Genomic DNA, 19,999 nt, shown 5'->3' with positions numbered 1-19,999 from the left:
TGATTATCTTCTAAAAAAATATTAAGTTTAAGAAATAATAATCAAACGTCAAATTCTCACATGAGCGGGTATAAATAGGAAATTATTCCGTTCTTAAGTATTTATTTACATACATTTACATTTACCTTATGACAAAAATCGTACTATAAAAAAAGAAATAAGTCGACCTGAAAACTCTTCAGGAAGTAGTTTTATTGGGAGGGATAATTCTCGAAATTCGCATAACATATAATGTGTAATATGTCGAGATATGCGAAATCCGTATGTAAAATACATATATATTCAATATGTACAGCTTCCGACGATATACGTATATATGAGATAGATATTTTTATTACGCAATTACAAGATAATTGTGTTTCTATCCTTTGCGATCTTGACAAGAGTAATGCACTATGTCCCCATTGGGGTATCTCGCAAAAGCGCTGAAAAAATAGAACCGATTAATATATGTATGTAAGAATAATTTGCAAGTGTTTTAGATTACATAAAGACTTTTTACACCAACCTCTGATTACCAAATCGTTTTTTACAAACTGGGCATATATTGAATTCTGTCATGAGGACGTTTTGCGATTCATAGTGCATCCGTTGCTCTTGCACTTGTAAATGCTCTGCATACAGTAGCCCTTTGAGAACCTGCATTTTTCGTCTTGTGTTCAAGTTATTCTGTAGGCTAACCTCCAGGAAGCGTCTTATTCTGCCGATAGGTACGGAATCTGGCAACACTTCTAAGGCTTTCATGGGATTTATTTCGGAAGCGTGTTCTTCTAGCAGTTGGAGGGCCATCTCTAAATCTGGTTGCGCCATTCTTTGAATTTCCGTGTGACAACCTTGATGTGAAAGTATATAAATAGCTCAAATATGTAAATATGAACAAATGAAACCGAACGATTTGCAACGTAGTATTAAAGGCATGCACAATATATATATTTTTATATATTATATATGCATATACACAGTCATTTACCGGCCATTAGAACTCCTTCATTATCAGGCTTCAGTAATTGCTGAATCAGCAGAACATAAACCTCATCGGCGTTATCTGTTTGCTTCTGCTTGTCCGCACGATTTTGATCTTGAAGTAGAATTTCTAGTAAATTACTGTGTCACTTCTTCCGGACACGTAATTAAAGAAAAAATCAAATGTAATCATTTCAAAGTCTACACTTACTTTGGTACCTTGTATATACATTGTGACAGTATTGTATTGCACGCGGTATGTCGTTTAAGAGACTAATGTATATGGATATAGCTTGCTGATGACGACCAAGTCGACCGAGTATAATCGCACGCTCCTCGAACAAACTGTCGAACGGGAAGTGCACCAGTATTGTTTCCGGCGTGTAATACGCCGATTTTTCCAGGAATTGTTGCAACTTCTGTCGGATGTGTTGCGACGCTTCCTTTTCCGCCGGCGTCGCGTTCGCGTCCATCGAGGCCAGACACTTTTCCTTGTATTGGTGTATTAAAACGTTGTGAAACAACGGATTGGTATCTTCCCATACGTGCACCACATGCTCGAGATACTGTATCACCAAGTCCTTGTGGCACCGTAAAAGGAAATCCAGTATCTTTGGTCTGGGCAAATGTTCGACCTCCTGTAAATAAACGGGAAGCTGAGTAATATTAACGAATAATAATGAAACGTGACGACAGAACGGCGATACGCGATACCTGTATGTCCTCCATAAATATCCTGAGGCCCTGTTCGGGATCTTCCGTCAAAACCCATCCGGCAAACTTCAGGATTAAATCCATGTGATCCTTGCCGAGATGTTGCAAATACTGTATCGTACGTTCGGTGCCCTTCAGACTAGAATCGTATTCCTTCGCGTGCTTCTCCAGCAGCTCCAGCGCCTTCTTGTGCTGACCTTTAGTCTGATACAATATAATGAGCTCTGGATACTTCTGGTGCATCAACAAGGTTTTCTCAGCCTCCGCCAAGTGACAGTGATTCAATCTGAGTAGAGGCGCTACCAGAGCATCGGTAGTCTGAAACGATGTCGAATATTTACCTCAGACAGTTTCCTGCGAGAAATCTTTTTGCGCATTTGGTAGTTTTCCTCTTTTCTTACCTGCAAATAGCACTTCAATAGAGTGGTATCTATAATCTTTAGAAGCTGCTCTGTCGCCACGGCGGTTATATTCTTCTCTCCGTTTAATCCGTTCTTCTCCTTATTAAGCTCTTTGTCCTTCGCCATCAACTTGTGCCTGACTTCAGTCAGGAAAACTATCAACGCGCGTAAACCCTTCTCCAAATCGTGATCTTGCAACTTCGGCAGGCTCGGTGCCGGATCGCTGAGTTCGTGTGTGTTGGTCGACGGTGTAACCAAGTCCGGGAACAGCCTGATCACCTCGTACGGATCGGTCCCCAGTTTTAGGAACAAGTCCATCGCTTCTTGAAACCGCTTGTTGTAGAACAGATGATGTGCGTATAACGTTTGGATTTTGTAGATCTGTTTGGATTTCTCTTCGTCCGTTATGTCCGACAGACTCTAAAATATATCATTGTATAATATACCATGAATTATTGTTGATACATCCAAATAAAATACGGTAGTGCAATTAACATACGGTTAATTTTAACGCCAGCTGAAATTGATTTTGCTCCAGCAAAGTCCTGATTTGCAAGGTAACGTCGATTGCCTTGACGCACCAAATCTGACTGATGGACGCTACAAAAACCTTCCCTTGTTTACATCGGAATATGAGTCTAGCTTTATTCAGATCCTTGATCGTTTGAATATGCAGGCATCCCTCCAACGTGTACACCTCCAATTTGTCGTGCACAATGCCGAGCAGATAAGGATCATCCCATGCTGGAAAACACGATGAAAATTTGATTGTATTGCAGCTGTAGTTACAGAAGAAAAATAACAAAGTCTATTTCGCACCTATTACACCAGGTGTGTCGGACCATTTGACAGGATTATGCTGAACGAGCTCTCCTTTCGTGTCCATGATGAACGACTGGGAATCTTTTCCCAATACAAATGAACTATCTGATAATTTTGTGACACTTGGCTCCGGAGATTTACCAGTGGGAAAGAGTTCTTTAGCTTTACCATCTAAATCATAAATGGTGTAGGACAAGCCACGGAATCCTAATATCAATGCTTCACCGCACCTTAAAAATTAAAAATCGATTGTTAGAGTTATTATCGCAAAGCGATCGTATCGAGATTAATTTTGAATAGTTTCTCTCGATATCCATTACCATGATAATTGCCGTGGTATATCAGGTACAGTCATCTCAAAGTCTTTAAATTCTTCAAATTTCTTTCCTTTCCAGTAATATAGCTGTAATTTACGTTTGATAGCAACACATAAGCGTACTACGGTGTTCTTTTCACCTGTTAGGCTCTCAGTTGCCTGAACATCTAAGGTAAATAGAGTAGCACCTCTGGTCTTTTGTAATTGACAGATTTGTTGGAAGTTTGGCGAATTTAAGTCGTGAATGCACACAATATTATCTGGAATTTTCCAAAGTTAGATCGATGCACAATAGGAGACATTGTATAAATCATTACATTGCAATAATGCAATAAAGCACTAATATACCTGTCAGGATGATTAATAAATTGTATTCCGGCACTACGTCTATCTGATTGATTCGTTTTTTGTTGAAATTCTTACTGTGTCTTAATAATTCTAACTTATGGCTATCGTCAAACACTGACGGTACATTGTACATAAGGAGATGACCTTCTCTTGTGCCTATCAATAGATTGTCATCTGAAAAACAATGCGATGAGGAACGAGAAAGTAAAAGTCTATCGACAAGTGTACTTCCTATAATAATCTGATTATGTGTGATGTATGTGTTCATACTAACTAAAGGTTACGGAACAAGGAATAGACTCACCATAAGCAGCCATAGACTCGATTTGCACCGTGATGTTTAACACGGACATCTCCTCGTAAGCGTCGTGCATTGTTGCTATTTAAAAGATGCCGTCAACGGTGACAAATTATCGAAATTACCTCGATTCCTTCACGTACTTCACACTCTCCCGCAGTTTGACAACTGCCACCTTCGCTGCGATGTGTTCCAACTGCACTATTTACACTTAGAACGCGACGCGCACCCAAGGTCTAAAGAAGCAAAAAAAGCAAAGCGAAGCACGAGAAATCATCAGTCGGCAAGAGTTAACAAGCCAACCTTACATCGCACTGTACAGTCGCTCGATATGGCGGTCCGCGTAGCTGTGGTACGTATAATTACATAGAAATGCCGAGATAATTGATGAATATTGTATTCCCGCCGTTAATTATTCTAGATTTCAAGTCGACTGGAGTTATCAGCTAGTTAGTTAGTTAGTAGCAAATTTAGATTAGTTATTAGCTAGTTAGTAGGAAATTTAGATTCGTAATTAATGAATTGTGTAACTCCGCGTAACTTGCGTTTCAGGTAACTGGAGGAAACAAAGGTATCGGCTTTGAAATTGTCAAAGCTCTTTGCCAAAAATTCGACGGTAATGTTTATCTGACAGCTCGCGACACAAATCGCGGCTTGAGCGCCGTCGGTGAATTGGAAAGCCAGGGTTTGAAACCGAAATTTCACCAACTTGACGTCAACGACGACACGAGCGTCACGAAATTCCGTGACTACTTGAAGAACGCATATGGTGGCCTCGACATATTGGTTAACAATGCTGCTATAGCGTTCAAAGTAGTTAAACATTTACATTATTAATAAGCGTTTTTTTATGACTTTAGCAAAAAGTTTGACATATATGATTTGCTAAACATATTTCATGAGTCTTATGTAACATATTGAAACGTTAGGAAATAACTGTACAGGGTGCTCCAGACCAACAGGAACAAACTTTGTGAGGGATTTAAGGGAACAACAAAAGTCCTCTGCCATTTTGCAAATATGCAAAATTTTTAATTATCAATTATTGAAAATAGTCTCATGTAGAGACCTCCTTGAGTTATTAACTAAAGAAGCCTTTATGCAAGGCTATTTTCAATCATTAACAACTCGAAAATTTGCAAAGTGATAGAAGACTTTATTTGTTCACCTCAAACTGTTCTGTGCCTTCACAAAGTTTGTCTCTGCTGGTCAGGAATATCCTGCATATCTTGTAGACGTTTCATGAAAATATGAAGCGTTACCCATCGATACATACACTAAAACTGATTAACTTTCTTACCATAGAATGACGCTACGGATCCTTTTGCAGTCCAAGCTGAAGAAACAGTACGAGTAAATTATTTCAGCTTGCGCAGAGTGTGTACTGCACTCTATCCATTGCTCAGACCACATGCCCGAGTGGTTCTTGTTTCCAGCAGTGCTGGGCGTTTGTGCAACATCACTGGCGATGCATTAAAGAAGAAGATAGCCGATCCAAACCTGACCGAGGAGGAATTGGATAACATCATGCGCGAATTTGTCAAGTAAGCTGTATGATCGTAGAACATTTTGCGATTGTTCGTGTGAGGAGGTATCTCCAAAATTCATATTCGCGTACATTGTTATTTTCAGCGCCGCCAAGTCCGGCACTCACTTGCAAGCTGGTTGGTCAGACTCGGCGTATGTCGCGAGTAAAGTCGGAGTGTCCGCTTTGGCCGGTATTCATCAGGCAATGTTTAACGCGGATCCGCGCGAGGACATCGCGGTGAACGCTGTACATCCTGGTTACGTGGACACCGATATGACTAGCCACAAGGGCCACTTAAAGCCCGAGGAAGGGGCAGCTGCACCTGTTTACTGTGCTTTATTACCAGAAAACACAGAGATAAAGGGAAAGTATATTTGGTTCGATAAAACATTGTCCGACTGGAAGTAACAAGCAACGGACAAACCGATAAGCTTAGTGAATCCACTAATCATTCCTCTGCAGAACTTAACACGAACAAACAGATAAATATATTTTCTGTTGTTATTTCTATTACACTATATATGTATTCTAAACATGACGCTCCTATTGTACAATTTATTGTCAAGGAAAAAGTTATTTCTGGGAAAGCACATAACACGTATGTAAATGTATTAATTAGAAACTTTTTGTTTTTGATACATAGTTAAATAAAGTTCTATATCGAAGAATGATACATCATTATTTTACAGAAAACTTTCATATTACACACTATTTGTGTGCACTCTTAACAATTTCACACGCTGATGTAGAATCTTTTGTGCTGTATGCATGTTATATTTGATCCTTAAAGGTAGAAGAACATTGGTTAAAAAAAAATTATAATTATTTAATGAAACTGTGAGTTATCTCGTTTGAACCGCCGCTTCTTTGCGTGCCGCATCCTGTAAGAGTTGGGTGTCTACCTCATCCCCTGGAAGTTGTACATATCTAACCACAGATCCACGAATGAAACAGTTTTTCACGGATAGCTGTAATAATTCAGATGTTATTTACTTGACCATTATTTGCACGAAAGACACGATCACTGTTAATTTTGTACGCACCATATGAGGATATTTGTCCGTGTCAGTTACACTGATGTCGGTCAATTTTATATTTAGGTATTGGTCAACAGAATGCAATGTGCCACAGATACTACAAAAACATCAACAATGTTCAGTCATTACATATCGTTACTTGAAACTATGCTTCATAACTGCGCGATGTCTCACCTGAGGTCATTTTTCAATTCGACAACCACGTCCTTGCCGATCAAGGACTTAAAAAAAGAATAGAATAGCTGAAACCGAAAATATGTTTGTCACTGAGAGATCGGGCTTTGGATGAATATATTTATATCGCGTATTATCTACTTTTTACGCTGCAACTTACCATAATGGCAACTTTCGAAAATCACTGCGATCGTATTTTCTACTTACTAAGGCTAATTTACGATTACTTATTACGATCGCTAATTACAAAAGCATTGTAAATAAATCGTAGCGGCAACAAACCGCTAAGCACGAACTGCTTAATCATATAGTTCGCGACACCCCTGGTGTTTTTTCGCGCGCTGACTCGAGCGCGAGATGTTTCACCGAAATACTAAAAAATCTACTACTTGTGACTAGCGTCAATTCTAGCGATCAAGTTCCTCAGCGAGAACCAATACGCTGATGCGATCGTTGGAGGCATTACGGTCCGAGCAGTTGGTAATCGGTAGGGCGTTGACATTGGTCGAAGAGGTGATGCGTGTGTGACGTTTGCTGACTTTGCGGTCGTACGGTCGGTCGCTTCCCGTCGTCGATAATAATACAGCCGAACCTGTTATGAACTGATCGCGAGAAACATGTCAATTAATCTGACGAAAAACAAAGATGCCTTAGTGGCCGCTTGGCACAGCGTGGTCGACGATAAGTCGTCTACTAACTGGTAGGCTTACATTTAAGTTCCTTCTGTCGGTCCGGCGTACGAGAAACAGTTTCGGCACGCGTATATACACGCACATGATCGTTAAATCGGCCGGTTATTTTTCTCTCCTACCGAGCTTACCCCGTTAAATCGTACCGTTCTCACGCGCACCCCGTAAGCTCCGTTATTTCGCGTTAATATCGAGCCGGTGACAAGCACTTCCGTCTTTATCAGCTCTGCTTATCTAAACGATCGTGGCTTTTTGTCAAATGAACGATTGAGCCTACCCCTTTTCAGCTGTACGTTCTATACTTTCCGTTAATTTCTCAATGTTTCATTCTATGCTTGTTTCGTCTCGGATTCTGTGCTTGCGATGCGATGAAAAAAATCAGACCCACATTGACAGATACATCGCATAGTTGATAATCAAAATGTTCTCTCTATTCTGTACAGGGCTGTGTTCGGATATGAAGGACAGACAAATAACTTAAAAGTAGTTGGGACAGGAGATGGAGGATTGGAAGAGATGATCGATCAATTGAGCAGTAGTTACATTATGTACGCATTTTGCAAAGTTATCGATACTAAAACAAGTTTACCAAAGTGTTTGCTCATTAATTGGGTAGGTACAAGAAGGACTAATGCGGTCCGATCAAATAAAAACTGCGTCATACTTTTCAACGAAGTAAAATATCCGATTAGTGTATATTCTTTGCAACGTGTCGAGAGAAGGGAGACTTTTATGTGCCTGACAAGATCATTCTTTAGCAAGGGGAAGGCGCTCCAATTGTTAGGAAAGGAACATGCGCGAATCATATCAGAGATGTGGAACGGCTGTTGAAGGGTGCTCACATAACGATAACTGCGCGCTCCGAGGATGACGTGGAAGTAGATGCGATCATGGAGAAACTCGCGCGTGCAACAGCTTCTGCGTATAAATTCAATGAGCCTCGTGGTGACAATGAAGGGCACACGGGTCCTATTGGAACAACATATCGCAGGTACGTATACCTATTCCGTAAGAAGGCGGAAAACACTGCTGAAATTTGAACAGTTGCACAGGTGCATAAATGCGCGACGATCTTAATTAACTGTCTTTGATTAACTGGCGCGCTGTGCAGAGTGATCCCCGAACAGGAGATAAACGCAACGGAGAGAGACCAGTTTTGGCAGAAGGAGGAGATGGAGGAGAAAAAGAGACTGGAGCAGGAACGAATTCGTTGCGAGCAGGAACGACAGAGGCTAGAACGGGAAATTAGAACTCGGGAGGAGAAGGAGACGCAACTGAGGGAGCAACAGGTACATCGCGCTCTTATCGCCCATCGTGCATCGTATTTCTCATTTCTACCTTGGATATCGTATTACACGAAGCCGTGTATAAAATTCTTTCTCTTTTTCCCAGGTAACCGCCAAGGAACACACGATCGCGCGGCAAAAGCTGGCGGAGCAACGTGCCGAGGAGGCGAACAACTTGCGCAATCAATTGGCGGCGAGTCAGAACTACAGCAACGACGTCGAGGACGACCACAAGTCACGGAGCGAAGAGTTGCGAAGGCAGAGGAGCAAAGAGACGCAGCAGTTGATCGCTCAAAGGACGATAAACGCCAGAGCCGTGTTCGAGCAGAACTCGGCGGCCGGTCAGATGAAGACGACGTCGGTCCAACAATTTCTACCCAAGAGCAATCACGTGGAGTCCGTGAGGAAAGCGTTGGAGGAGGCTCAGATAAAGGAGCAACAGTCTCTGGACGCCAAGTCTCGCGAGGAGACGCCGGCCGAGACGAGGAAACCCGCCGAGACGGTGACCGCCTCGTCCGCAGTACTTCAGTCGCAAACCTCTGCCAGCCAAGAGGCGAAAGCGAGCAATCCTCAAGCGGAACCTACGCAAGCCGCCGAGATCAAGGAGGAAGCCGTCGAGAACGAGTTGTACAATCCGTTGGACGGCCCTTATCTGTACTTCGACCCGAATAACGAGGGTATGAAGGCCAGAGCGTTGTACGATTATCAAGCCGCGGACGACACGGAGATCACTTTCGATCCGGGTGACATAATCACCCACATAGACGCCATCGACGAAGGCTGGTGGCAAGGGCTCGGTCCCGACGGCACTTACGGACTCTTTCCCGCTAATTACGNAGGTATCTTTTAACGTAATAATCGTATCTGTACACGTATGATGATTGTTTACTTAGTTTAATCCGAACACAAATGATGTCAAGACAGGGTTAAACGAGGGAGAGGGAGGGGGGGAGAGGGGACTTTGATCGAGATCGTTGTTTTTTTTTTTTCCGTTTCCTCTTCGCCCGCATATAACGACGCTTGCATGTAAAAACCGATAAACGGCGCCCACGTCCGCATTTCCGACGGCGAGTGCCGTTACGTTTCTAGGTGTAAACCACACGCTGAGCCACACACACGCGACGTAAACCAGCAATTCCGAACGACTAGAGGTATTTCGCAACGCGCCGAGCATTTCGAACAGCTAGGTATTCTTGGAAGATGCGCTTAAAGGTGTTTAAACGGTTAAAATGCACGTCCCTGTAACGTTTCGCGCCTTCCGCTGTCTAATCCTCAAGGAGTGAGTATATATATATATATATATATATGTATGTATATATATATACACATACATATGTATACACAGTTAATATTTCAATTAGTAAGATCTCGGAAACCAATTGAAATGTTAATCCTATCTGCGGCGAAGCATCAGTCTTCCCGAGAGGTTTTACAGATTTTATCCAGTAACTAACCAATACGTTACATAAATATATCTTTTTATAACATCCTATATCAGACGCCGACGTAGCAATAGTTGAGACGCATTCTGACACATAGGCAAAGAAAAAAAAAAAACAAAAACAGAAGTACGAAGGAAACTGTGTCACCGTAATAGTTACTTAAGTATACAACCATTTTTAGAACAATAAATATTGTAATTATAATTATAGCGTAATTATTAATACTATAATTTGTTATAGTACTTTGTTTAATAATACGAAGAATTTAGCATTAAAGTACTTGCTCGTACGCAAATTTCTCTTTTTGTGCCACCTCTTGGAAAGTCTGTGTTTGTACCATCGGTCCGTTGTCTTAGAAACGAGTAGCACAAAAGATACCACGATTGCCGCCGATGGAACGCCGCGACGATCGATAGGCGTATCAGGTACGATAAATTTATTTTATTGTACGAAGTATAAGGAAATTTTTACAGTTAACTATAGTATAGTGAGATAAAATATCATCACGATGTATTATACAGATAAAAAACGAGGAGAATCATCTTCGGTAGTTCGGATTCTGTCCACCACCTGTGCCACCCGCGTGACTCAGGAAAGCCAAGTGGCCCTTCGGACACTTGTTGGCATAATGGCCCTTCTGGCCGCATTTGTAACACGTTACTTCCTCCAGAGGTTTCTGCGGACCTCGCGGAGGCGGCGGTCCGTTGTGCATATTCATATGGTGATGCGATGTGTGCGAGTTATTCTCAATCTCTTGTCTGACTTGGGCCTCTCGCACGTCGGGCGGCATTTTGTTGCAATAGATCGCCTTGTGACCGCCCTCGCCGCAAAAGTGACACGTAATCATCACCTTCTTGCCCTCCTTGGGCTGCATGTCTTGCACCGCTGGCAGCTCGAATCTTGGACTGTGAGAGAAACGGTGGCGAGTTTGTAAAGGTAGAGAAATGCCGGATACGTTTCCGTATAAAGGATAGTGCATATATGTCCATTCGTTTCGTACGTATACGTTCACTTACTGCATAAACTTGCAATTCGAGCCTTCCGGGCAAAAACCAGCTAAGTAAGCCATGCAGAGAACTCGTCTGACATGACGATGTCGACACAAAGGACCGTGCCTGCAGAAACCACGGTCGTACCACGGACAATCTCTGACTTTAGTCTCAGGGTCAATGTGTAAAAACGGACATTCCTTATTGTGGCACGCATCTGCAACGGTTCACCTTATGTATGATATGGCTCTACATGTTATCCTGTATGTTATCCTTAGATGAAATATATAAAATCTTTGTATATTACATTCTAAAGAACTGTCATAACGAGCTGACGCAGAACATTTAGCAGAAGGAAGCAACTTAACGATCACCGTGGTATTGGGTCTACTCACTGAATCTGGAGTAGAAATAACATTCAGGCATTTTCGTCATGTCATACTCGTGCAGGAATTCACACTGATCGCCTTTTTTGCAAAGGCCTCTCAACCAGTGTTTACATACTATCGTGCGGTCGCCACGGACGTGCCTGAATGGGCACGAGGCTCCTTTGACGCAAGTACCCCTCGGATAAAATTGACATACCGCGGCAATCGACTCTAGAAATTGAAAAGGGAGGAAATTGTTACGACTACACAACGATTGGATTCTCTTATATATAATGCTGGTTTGTTCACGTGTAAATTCAATCGGAATTCGTGTTAAAATTCAAGTAAATACGATATAATGCTGCGTGAAGTTAGCCCATAACCTAAAACGCGCTGTATTAAAATATAACAAAAAATACGCACTGTCCATCCCAGTGAAGGGTAATGAAAGAGCCCCATACTGTTCGTCGAGTGCAGTTTCAATGTCAAACTGCATGTTGTCCACATTCGCTACTATACACTCCATCGTTATTGTGAGAATAAGCGATCAAACAGAAAATTCATGCACTGTCCTGCCGATCTCCTATGTATGTATATATGTATGCATGTGTGTGTGTGAATATATGTAGCAGTAGTGTGGCTACTGGACGCTCCAAGGCAGTTATCCATGTACCATTTCTCGGTTTTAATATTTAACTATTTGATTAGATGATCAGATAGTACAGATTAAACCCGATCTTAATTACTGCCGAAGCAAGTACGTTTTCGGAAAATACGGTGAGGTTCATCAACGAACTAAGTCACGTGAGCACGTGTGTATGACCACCAAAGACCAGACATCAACTAACCGCCGATCTTCCACCACACATAACCTAGATATCACATAATAACGTCAAACTAGAAGATTATATCAAGCAAGTTCTTCAACTTGTGGAAAATTCACGAGTTGCGCCCTCTAGAGACACAAACGTCGCTGAGTAGAGCTTATCGGAAACAAGATAAGATAACATGCTGTACTGATCGTTTCATTGGCTACGGAACATCTGAAAATGAACATAAGACGATCTTCAATCGGTTTGTTCGTTTCAGCCGAATTAGATTGCACTTTTTATCTGTCGAATGAAACAAATGCATAATTTAGCGTTGGAGAATAAAGGAACGAAGTTCCGGTGCAGCACTGTTGTAGTTCAGCTGCGACAGCACGAACAGACCTAATATAAGACCAGATTATGAACCGGTCTTAATGCGCACTGGTGCGTCGTGCACCCAATCGAACGTTCAGTCAGCTACGGGACGGACAATGGCGCGGTAAAACATATTAGTGGTTTCGTATTTTCTGCGATCTTAGCTCGTCGAACCGTCAATCATTAATCGAAATATCGTCGAATTACCTCAGCAAGATCCAGAGATGCTGGCCGAAATGTCGCTGGTTCGACGCGTTATGAAGGTTACGGATATAAATGATCGGCCTTTACGGCTTCGCCGAAGAAGCAACGAAGGTGAATTTCGTGCATTTTCCAAACCATCAACATTCCGAATACCGTAACTATTTCGGGCATTTTGCGTGTCTCAACCTGCGCGATTTTGAAGGTGCGACTGGGACGTTGTGATTGGTCGAGCTCGAGCTGCGCCGGCGCGCTGCGTCGTTTCTCGAGAATCTCAATCGTGCGATGTTCAGTCAGTTGTGGAACGTGTTGCGCCGCGGACTTTCGTATTCGATGAGTCGCTCCGTATTCTTCGCAACCTCGACTCGCCGAAGGTGAGTTTCGCGTACGTGTCGCCCGATGGTCCCGAAAACAAGAGTATCGTGCGTTTACTCAGTAAGCTGTCGTGAAATAATCACCGATAATGAGCAGCTCGCGCTTGAGAACGTCGAGCAAGGTGCCGTATACACATCGGGTTATGGTCGTTTGAAGGCGACTTCCTCCGCCTGTCACGATTTCTTCCTACCGAAGCGAACGACTCATCGCCGACTCATTGCTGCGAATGTCACAGGTAACTTCAACGTCGTGATCAAATAACCTTGAAAAAAAGAACGGGGCTTTATTTTCTATTCCTGCTGGCTGCACCAGCCGAAGAAGTGTGCACTGAAGCGCTTTCTATTCCAGAATTAGTGTTAGCGACGCGATTTTCTATGAAAACAAGAATTAAATAGTAAATAAAAGCAATGATGAAAATAGGAGCTTTTCTAGACAGTGAAAAGGCACTTTACAATATGTATATTTTAACATTTAGCATTTAACATTCAGGTACATAGATTAGAATCGTCGCTAGCTTTGCCGTTGAAAGTAAAGCTGTTCGATTTTACAGCTGTAACATAGCACGCCATGTTATTCTTAGCAATAAACCGTTCTTTATCCCTCGGCTATATTCGTTCAGTTCTGACTTGCATTAATTCGGCTTTAATGTAGGAATAGAAAACGAATTCCGAATCTCGAGGGGACGGCCGTTCGGAGTGTTGAGTGAAGTGCCGCGCGTATCGGTCGAGAGTCTTCGAGAATCGCAAGATCGCAATATGGCGGTCAATTGTGGGAGGGATCGCGGCGCGGCATTACGTACCGGAGGAGCCGTGTCCAGTGTTCTTCGCGACGTCGGAGACGTATTGCGCGCGACTCGTTGTCCTTGGGAATGCCAAGGTAAGTTTCACGCGTTGCTTCGTCTCGACGTGTCGTGTCGCGAGGTCACCGAATGAATGACCATTACCGCGAGACGGCGGCTGTATCAGCGGTGCGCAGCGAAGTGCGGTTCGTTAACGGAAGCTCCGAAATCGTGTTCTACATTCATGACTCGCCGAAGGAACACGATCGTAAGTGCCGAACGTTTTGCACGTCATTTCGCATATACATAAAGATACAAAGTGGCTTAAGGATCTTGGCAGAATGGCTGTTTTAGCGGTTCGAGGTAACGATTTAATTATGCCTCTTTGTCTTTAAGTAACGCACAATGACTGTCTTGTGTTTTCAGTCTGATACTAGAAGACCATTTTGTTTATGATCGATGGCAAACCGTTGCATAATAAAGAGAACGTGAAAAGTGATAATTTCGACAAAGATTCAGAGCTTGTATAAAACATTGCTCTCAAGAGCACGAGTCAGCCATTCTGCTCAGATGCTTGCTCAGCAAGTTAGAGAGAAAGAGAGAGCGCCGGCCGAGACGAGGAATTCGTCCTCGTCGTCGGAGAAGCCGCATTCGTGCCGATCGAGCGTTTATCCGAAATTCGCGCGCCTCGCCGTGGACTGGCGACCGCGAGGTGCCGCCATCTGCCGGCGCCGGGGGGAACCGTGCTTTCGGCGCTACGTGACAGGGGGCCGCCGCGAGGAGTGGGGGAGCGGCGCGAGGAAGAAAATGGCCGACGAGGCTACGGTAAAAGGGCAGGGACGTCGTGCGAGGTGCGCGCTGCGCGACACGAGATTGCCAGTTTCGCGATAGACCGCGCGAAAAAAGGGCCGTGGAACACGCCGCGTGGGAAGGCCTCTCGTCGTCGTCGGCGCTCGCGATCGCGCGTCCCTACGGGGAACCGCACCGGGACTCGGAGTCTAGGACTGGAGCAGCCGTCGTCGTCGGTCGTCACACGGTGGCCCGATTCGCCGTTTAAAAAACGCGTTCTCGCGTGGCCGAGAGTGGCGGACGTGCGGACGGACGGAAGGGCTCGCCGAGAGGTAAACACGATCTCGTTACTAGCGCCCCTGCCTGCCGTTATCACCCAGCCAGCCGTTCGTTCCCGCGTTCCGCTAACTTTTCTCTCTCGCGCCCGTCTTTCTCCGCGTTCCCGAGTATGTTGTGTGTACACCGCTCGCTCGCCGCCCGCGAGATCGCGACGCGCGCGAGATCCTCCGCGACGGGATATTCCGCGTGCTTAGGTGCCACGATTGATCGATCAGCAGGTTGTGGTCCCTCTCGCGCACACTTGTCAGGGCCACTTGTGGCCGTCCGCCCGCGGTCGCTTTTTAAAGGGCGTGCTGTTGTCGTGTATTTCTCTCTCTGTCTCTCTCTTTGCCTGCCTCACTTGCTCTCTCTGTCTCTTGTCGTCCCACTCTCTCTGTCTCTCTCTCTCTCCCTCCCTCCCCCCGTTCTTCCCCGTATCGTCTCTCTCTGTCGCGCTAACGGGCCAGTGCCTCTCGACCGTGCGTCTCGGTCGAGAGCATCTTTGTCCGCTGCCGCCGTCGTCGTCGTCGTCGTCGTGTACGCGAATCCGAGCGCACGCTCGATGAGAGTACGGAGCTGGCGGACGCCGTCGCCGCGCGGTTCATTATTTATCGCGAGTCCCTTTTACCTGTCGCGAGAGCCTCGCGACTTGGTCGTTTTGAGATTTAAAGGGATCGATTTGTCAACAAGTCGATGAGAGTGCGCGCCGTCGTCCACGGCGGGTTCTCGTTCCGCTCGCTCCCCAAGTAGCAGTATTATTATTGTTGTTATCATCATCATCATCATCGCGAACGCGTGTTCCTCGCGCGTACACCTCGTTCCGTTTCGCGCGCGTAGTAACGCGATCAATCCGTCGCGCGGATAAAACGGACGTGTCTCCGTGTCCTGCGTGTCGAGCTTTTTCGATCGCGCCTTCGCTTTTTTCCCTTCCCCCTGGGGAAGAAAAATATTTGCTGCCGCGTGCATCGTTGCCGCGGGAAAAGCACAATAAGAGATAATTGCCGGCAAAGCGGAAGTTTTTCCTGCACGCGCGTGTTGAAACTGCGATTTAACACAGTTCTTCTCCCCCTCCCCCCCCTCCCTCTACTCCGTCCTCTGGCACCCGTGCCTTTATGTGTTCATTGAAATTCTTTACAGATAAATCCAACTTGCGAGCCGTATCGCACTAATTAAAATCTACAATGGCAGTTAGGTAGTTGTGGAAATTAACATTAGACATTCGTGAACTTCAAGCGTATTTTTATCCAATTGAAGATGTAAAGAACACAACCATAATGAAGCCACAGAAGAAGGCTGTTGTTGCCAAAAAGGCAACGAAAATGCCAACAGTCGCCAAGAAACGTCGCACACCTACGGAGAAGACTATGCCCGACGTGAAGAAGGAGAAGAAATCAAGGAAAAATGACAAATTGGAGGATCCGAAGAGGAAGGTAGACAATGAGAAGAAGAAGTTGGAGAAGGCGGAGGAAAGGAAGAGGCCGGACGATAAGAAGAAGATTGAGGAAAAGAAACGATCCGAGAAGGTAGAGGAGAAGAAGAAACAGCTAAGGGACTGCGAGAAGAAGGCCGACAGAATTGACGAGAGGAAGACGGACAAGACGGATGATAAGGCGATGAGCGAAGAGATCGGCCACGAGAGCGCAGACAAGAAGAAATTGCAAAAATGTGAGGAGAAAGCGAAATTGGAGAAGCCATCTGTCGATAATAAGAAGAAAATTGAGAAAGTGGACGACAAGAAGAAGAGTGCGAAGTTGGACGAAGCGGACGCGGAAGATAACTCGAAGTCCCCAAGTACGACGGAAGATAAGGATGCGCTTGAAGATAAGACCGATGCTCTCACTCTGGTCAGCAAGAAAAGGGCCAAAGACGAGAAGAAGAAGGATGTGAAGCCGATGAAATCCGATGTAAAGTCAATATCAAAAAGTTCTACGGCCAAGGACAAGAAATCCGATCGGAAGAAGGCTCCGGAGAAAGACTCGGCGAGCAATAAGATTACCGTTGCCAAAGCGAGGAAGGATCCGAAAACGAAGCAGGTCAGCCAGAAGAAGAGCAGCAGCGTCGCGCGGAAAACAGTTTTAACGAAGAAGCCTCACTTGTCGGTGGTCAAGAGGCTGGTGGATAAGAAGATCAAGCTGATCAAGCCGATAAAAGACGAGGAGGAGGTGAAGAGCAGCGAGAGCGAGGACGCGACGAAGAAGACGACGAAGAAGAAGAGCGTCGCCAAGGGTAAAGTTATGCCGGAGAAGAAGTCGAAGCTGGGCAAGCAGATGAAAGCCAAGCTGCCTCCGAAACAGTCGAAGATCAGCGCCGTTCTGAAGAAGGAGGACAAGCTGAAAAGCATCACGGACAAGATCATGGCCAGGAGGAAGATCGAGCTGAAGGAGTCCGAGGAAGCGCCGGCCGAGCCCAAGAAGATGGCGAGCAAGGACGAGGTCTGCCAAGGGCCGGACACGAGCAGCATCAAGAGCGAGGTCGAGGAGGAGAAGGATCCGGACAAGAGTAAGGAAGAGAGCACTTGCGCGACCAAGTTGCAGGATAATAAGAAAGCGGTGAAAAGCGGCGTCAAGACGAGCGGTAAGCCGACCGGGAAGAAGACCGGGAAGGCGATCAAGGTACAAACGGAGAGCAATAATCAAACGTCGCTCGCGTCCGAGGAGACACTCTCCGAGGAATTGCACAAACAGTCGAAGCCGCACGAGGAGGGCGGCGCGAGGCCGGTCGTGAATTCCAAGCTGGAGCAGATCGGCGCCGAGAACAAGATCGAATTAGACCTAAAGGTCGAGGCGATGAATGGCGGCGAGAGCGCCGGCGGTGTTACGTCTCAATCCGACTCCGAGGGCGATTCCGACGACGAGTACAAGAAGAGCAGCAGGCCGCGGGGGGACGCGAAGAGCAAAGAGGGGACTAACTCGCCGTCGGACGAGCGCGCGCGGCGAATGCGACTTTTTGGCTTCTGGAGTGGACCAAAACGACACAGGGTCGCGTCATTGAATGCCTTGGCTAAAGTTCACTGCCTCTACGAAAACGAGACCGGTGGGGTTTATCTCGGCGGTTATTGCAAACCGAAGCCCGAGAAGGAGAAAGACAAGGAGAAGCCGAAGAAGATGAAGGAGGAGAAGGAGGAGCAGCAGCAGCCGCCACCGCCGCGTAAAGAGAAGGAGAAGAAGGTCGAATGCAAAACGGAGGAGAACGTGCTGAAGAGGAAACTGAGGAACGTGCCGGGTCTCCGCGGCAAACACTGGGACATGCTGGAGAGTTCGTCCTCGTCCTCGTCCTCCTCCGACGAGGACTGCGAGAAGGAGAAGAGCGCCGAGCCGAGCAAGAAAAAGTTGACCAAGAGGCGGCGGCGGAACGAGGAGGTGATGGACCTGAAGGACATGGTCGTTTGCAAAAGGATGGCCAGTCTTAATGCCACTGCCATTTTGGCTGCTTCCTACTCCGATGAGAAAAATCGTTGTGGTAGCAGCAGTGATTCCTCCAGCGAGTCGGAAGTAGAGATAATTAAGAGACGTAGACAAAACGACTCCGACGTAGATAAGAAGAAGTCCCGGCAAGGCTCCGATCCGGACGAGGTTATTAAGCCATCCAAGAAGGTTGTCATCGTTAACCAGGACACGGACGTCACCATCACCGGTAATTAATCACGCCCGGCTTAGGTGTGAAAATTCTAACGATCTCTTTCTCTCCTTTCCCCGCGCCCTCCCCTTCCTCACGATCATCAATTCTTTTCAAGGTGTTTACGTCAATCAGACTCGATCCACCCATCACGAGGGCTACTGCAGTATCGCCGGTATGCAGTACAGGATCAGTTCCACCAGCCACACTCAAACTGCTGCCACCGCGGTGGCCACGGAGCTTCACGATCAGGTGAGTTTTACGGCTCCTGTTCAACGATTCGAGACACAATGTGTGTTCGCTCCCTCCCTTTCTCTCTCTCTCTCTATCTCTATCTCGCTCTAGGTGAATATTCATTTTACGTGCACCCGCACGCTCGTACACGCGAAATACGAGTCATAACTCACACTGAAAGAATATTATAGTTATTTTCGGCGCCAAACATACCCTTTTTTATCCTAACAACAAAAATAACCAGGAAAACTATTTTTCTAATAAGTGTTACCATGGTTAGTAGTTAGCGATGATAGCCTTACATGCGTGTTGCTTATATTACACAGAAAAAAGGAATTGACTGTCTCGATGACTGAAATTTAATTACCATACTTGGTTTTTACTTTTTAGCTGTGAGAGCTAACAACTAAATACAAAAACAAAGAAATTAGCTAAATTAACGAAGTTTCGCTTATTTTTACACGATTTCTTCCATTATGTATTTCAGAATTTCTTCCATTATGTGGACAGCTAATTTACCCGTGGGAGCTAATTCTTTTTTATTTTTCCGTGCATGTTCGGCGCGGAAAATAATGAAAATTTCCTATCAGCTCCGTCCGACAATCGCGCGGGCGACTCTCTTCGAGACGAGTGTATTAACGTGTCCCCTCACGTGTTCTTCTTTCAATTTTTTCTCCGGTTAGCAAAAGCCGGAGCAGCCTTGCAAATCTTACACACCGCTGGGTGCGTTGTCTTCTATGCAGCCGCCGGGTAGCCAGGGCAATCATCCCAACATGTCACCTCGCAGGCACTCGGCGTTCTCGGCCCCTCATCAACATGGTGAGTCGAACGCAACACGTGTCCTATCCAGCTACATTTATTTATTAGTCGTGCGAAGCGACGGTGAATATCGACAACCGCGACGAACCTTCGAGGAGCTGTTGCGTCGCGGTGTGTGCGCCAGTACATCGCACATCGCGCGCTCTCCTCCCGCATTTTGAACTCGCTCGGTCCGACTTAAATCGCGCTTTAACGGCCGGCGGCCGTTCCCGTTGTTGTTTACGTAAATTTACACTGTTCGCCGTATATTAATGCGCGCCACGAGACAGCGGTATGTTTGCAAAACAATGCAAACGAGCCGCAATTAACGC

The 19,999-nt window shown here is 45.4% G+C and overlaps 6 protein-coding genes across 10 annotated transcripts in view; 3 read left to right on the top strand and 3 right to left on the bottom strand.

The window, feature by feature from the left end:
• Nucleotides 1-144: 144 nt before the first annotated feature.
• Nucleotides 145-3,959, bottom strand: LOC106748456 (vam6/Vps39-like protein). 2 transcript variants are annotated; one of them, XM_014626976.1, is made up of 11 exons: nucleotides 3,869-3,959; nucleotides 3,565-3,738; nucleotides 3,221-3,476; nucleotides 2,898-3,130; nucleotides 2,578-2,822; nucleotides 2,079-2,498; nucleotides 1,678-1,995; nucleotides 1,175-1,601; nucleotides 971-1,093; nucleotides 509-833; nucleotides 145-425 (listed from the first exon to the last, which is right to left on the bottom strand). In XM_014626976.1, exons 1-11 carry the CDS (start codon nucleotides 3,936-3,938, stop codon nucleotides 362-364), a joined length of 2,655 nt encoding a protein of 884 aa, XP_014482462.1. In that variant the 5' UTR covers nucleotides 3,939-3,959; the 3' UTR covers nucleotides 145-361. The 2 variants fall into 2 exon arrangements, with proteins under 2 accessions (XP_014482462.1, XP_014482463.1); XM_014626977.1 differs by having other exon boundaries at nucleotides 334-425; nucleotides 971-1,078.
• Nucleotides 3,960-4,097: 138 nt separating this feature from the next.
• Nucleotides 4,098-6,058, top strand: LOC106748457 (carbonyl reductase [NADPH] 1-like). Its single transcript, XM_014626978.1, has 4 exons — nucleotides 4,098-4,214; nucleotides 4,415-4,675; nucleotides 5,168-5,406; nucleotides 5,495-6,058. Exons 1-4 carry the CDS (start codon nucleotides 4,194-4,196, stop codon nucleotides 5,796-5,798), a joined length of 825 nt encoding a protein of 274 aa, XP_014482464.1. The 5' UTR covers nucleotides 4,098-4,193; the 3' UTR covers nucleotides 5,799-6,058.
• Nucleotides 6,059-6,097: 39 nt separating this feature from the next.
• Nucleotides 6,098-6,893, bottom strand: LOC106748458 (U6 snRNA-associated Sm-like protein LSm2). Its single transcript, XM_014626979.1, has 4 exons — nucleotides 6,762-6,893; nucleotides 6,602-6,669; nucleotides 6,434-6,524; nucleotides 6,098-6,358 (listed from the first exon to the last, which is right to left on the bottom strand). Exons 1-4 carry the CDS (start codon nucleotides 6,762-6,764, stop codon nucleotides 6,233-6,235), a joined length of 288 nt encoding a protein of 95 aa, XP_014482465.1. The 5' UTR covers nucleotides 6,765-6,893; the 3' UTR covers nucleotides 6,098-6,232.
• Nucleotides 6,894-7,020: 127 nt separating this feature from the next.
• Nucleotides 7,021-9,426, top strand: LOC106748383 (drebrin-like protein). Its single transcript, XM_014626838.1, has 5 exons — nucleotides 7,021-7,301; nucleotides 7,734-7,902; nucleotides 8,049-8,281; nucleotides 8,402-8,579; nucleotides 8,683-9,426. Exons 1-5 carry the CDS (start codon nucleotides 7,219-7,221, stop codon nucleotides 9,424-9,426), a joined length of 1,407 nt encoding a protein of 468 aa, XP_014482324.1. The 5' UTR covers nucleotides 7,021-7,218.
• Nucleotides 9,427-10,442: 1,016 nt separating this feature from the next.
• LOC106748418 (cleavage and polyadenylation specificity factor subunit 4) lies at nucleotides 10,443-12,278 on the bottom strand. Its single transcript, XM_014626897.1, has 4 exons — nucleotides 11,799-12,278; nucleotides 11,403-11,606; nucleotides 11,035-11,224; nucleotides 10,443-10,923 (listed from the first exon to the last, which is right to left on the bottom strand). Exons 1-4 carry the CDS (start codon nucleotides 11,899-11,901, stop codon nucleotides 10,557-10,559), a joined length of 864 nt encoding a protein of 287 aa, XP_014482383.1. The 5' UTR covers nucleotides 11,902-12,278; the 3' UTR covers nucleotides 10,443-10,556.
• Nucleotides 12,279-12,655: 377 nt separating this feature from the next.
• Nucleotides 12,656-19,999, top strand: part of LOC106748416 — a 138,063-nt gene continuing 130,719 nt past the window's right edge. The window contains exons 1-5 of one of the 4 annotated variants that reach the window (XM_014626894.1): nucleotides 12,656-13,370; nucleotides 13,787-14,011; nucleotides 16,158-18,653; nucleotides 18,754-18,887; nucleotides 19,553-19,688. In XM_014626894.1, coding sequence (XP_014482380.1) covers nucleotides 16,295-18,653; nucleotides 18,754-18,887; nucleotides 19,553-19,688 — 2,629 coding nt within the window. In that variant the 5' untranslated portion in view covers nucleotides 12,656-13,370; nucleotides 13,787-14,011; nucleotides 16,158-16,294. Of the gene's footprint in view, nucleotides 13,371-13,786; nucleotides 14,182-14,255; nucleotides 14,277-14,768; nucleotides 15,035-16,157; nucleotides 18,654-18,753; nucleotides 18,888-19,552; nucleotides 19,689-19,999 lie in introns of those variants that run through there. The other 3 variants (XM_014626893.1, XM_014626896.1, XM_014626895.1) reach the window with 3 other exon arrangements.

The sequence above is a fragment of the Dinoponera quadriceps genome, unplaced genomic scaffold (genome assembly GCF_001313825.1).
Source record: "Dinoponera quadriceps isolate SergipeBrazil2010 unplaced genomic scaffold, ASM131382v1 scaffold2183, whole genome shotgun sequence".
Classification (NCBI taxonomy): Eukaryota; Metazoa; Arthropoda; class Insecta; order Hymenoptera; family Formicidae; genus Dinoponera; species Dinoponera quadriceps.
The sequence above is the reverse complement of the archived record's forward strand: the minus strand, read 5'-3'. Positions and strand labels throughout refer to the sequence as shown.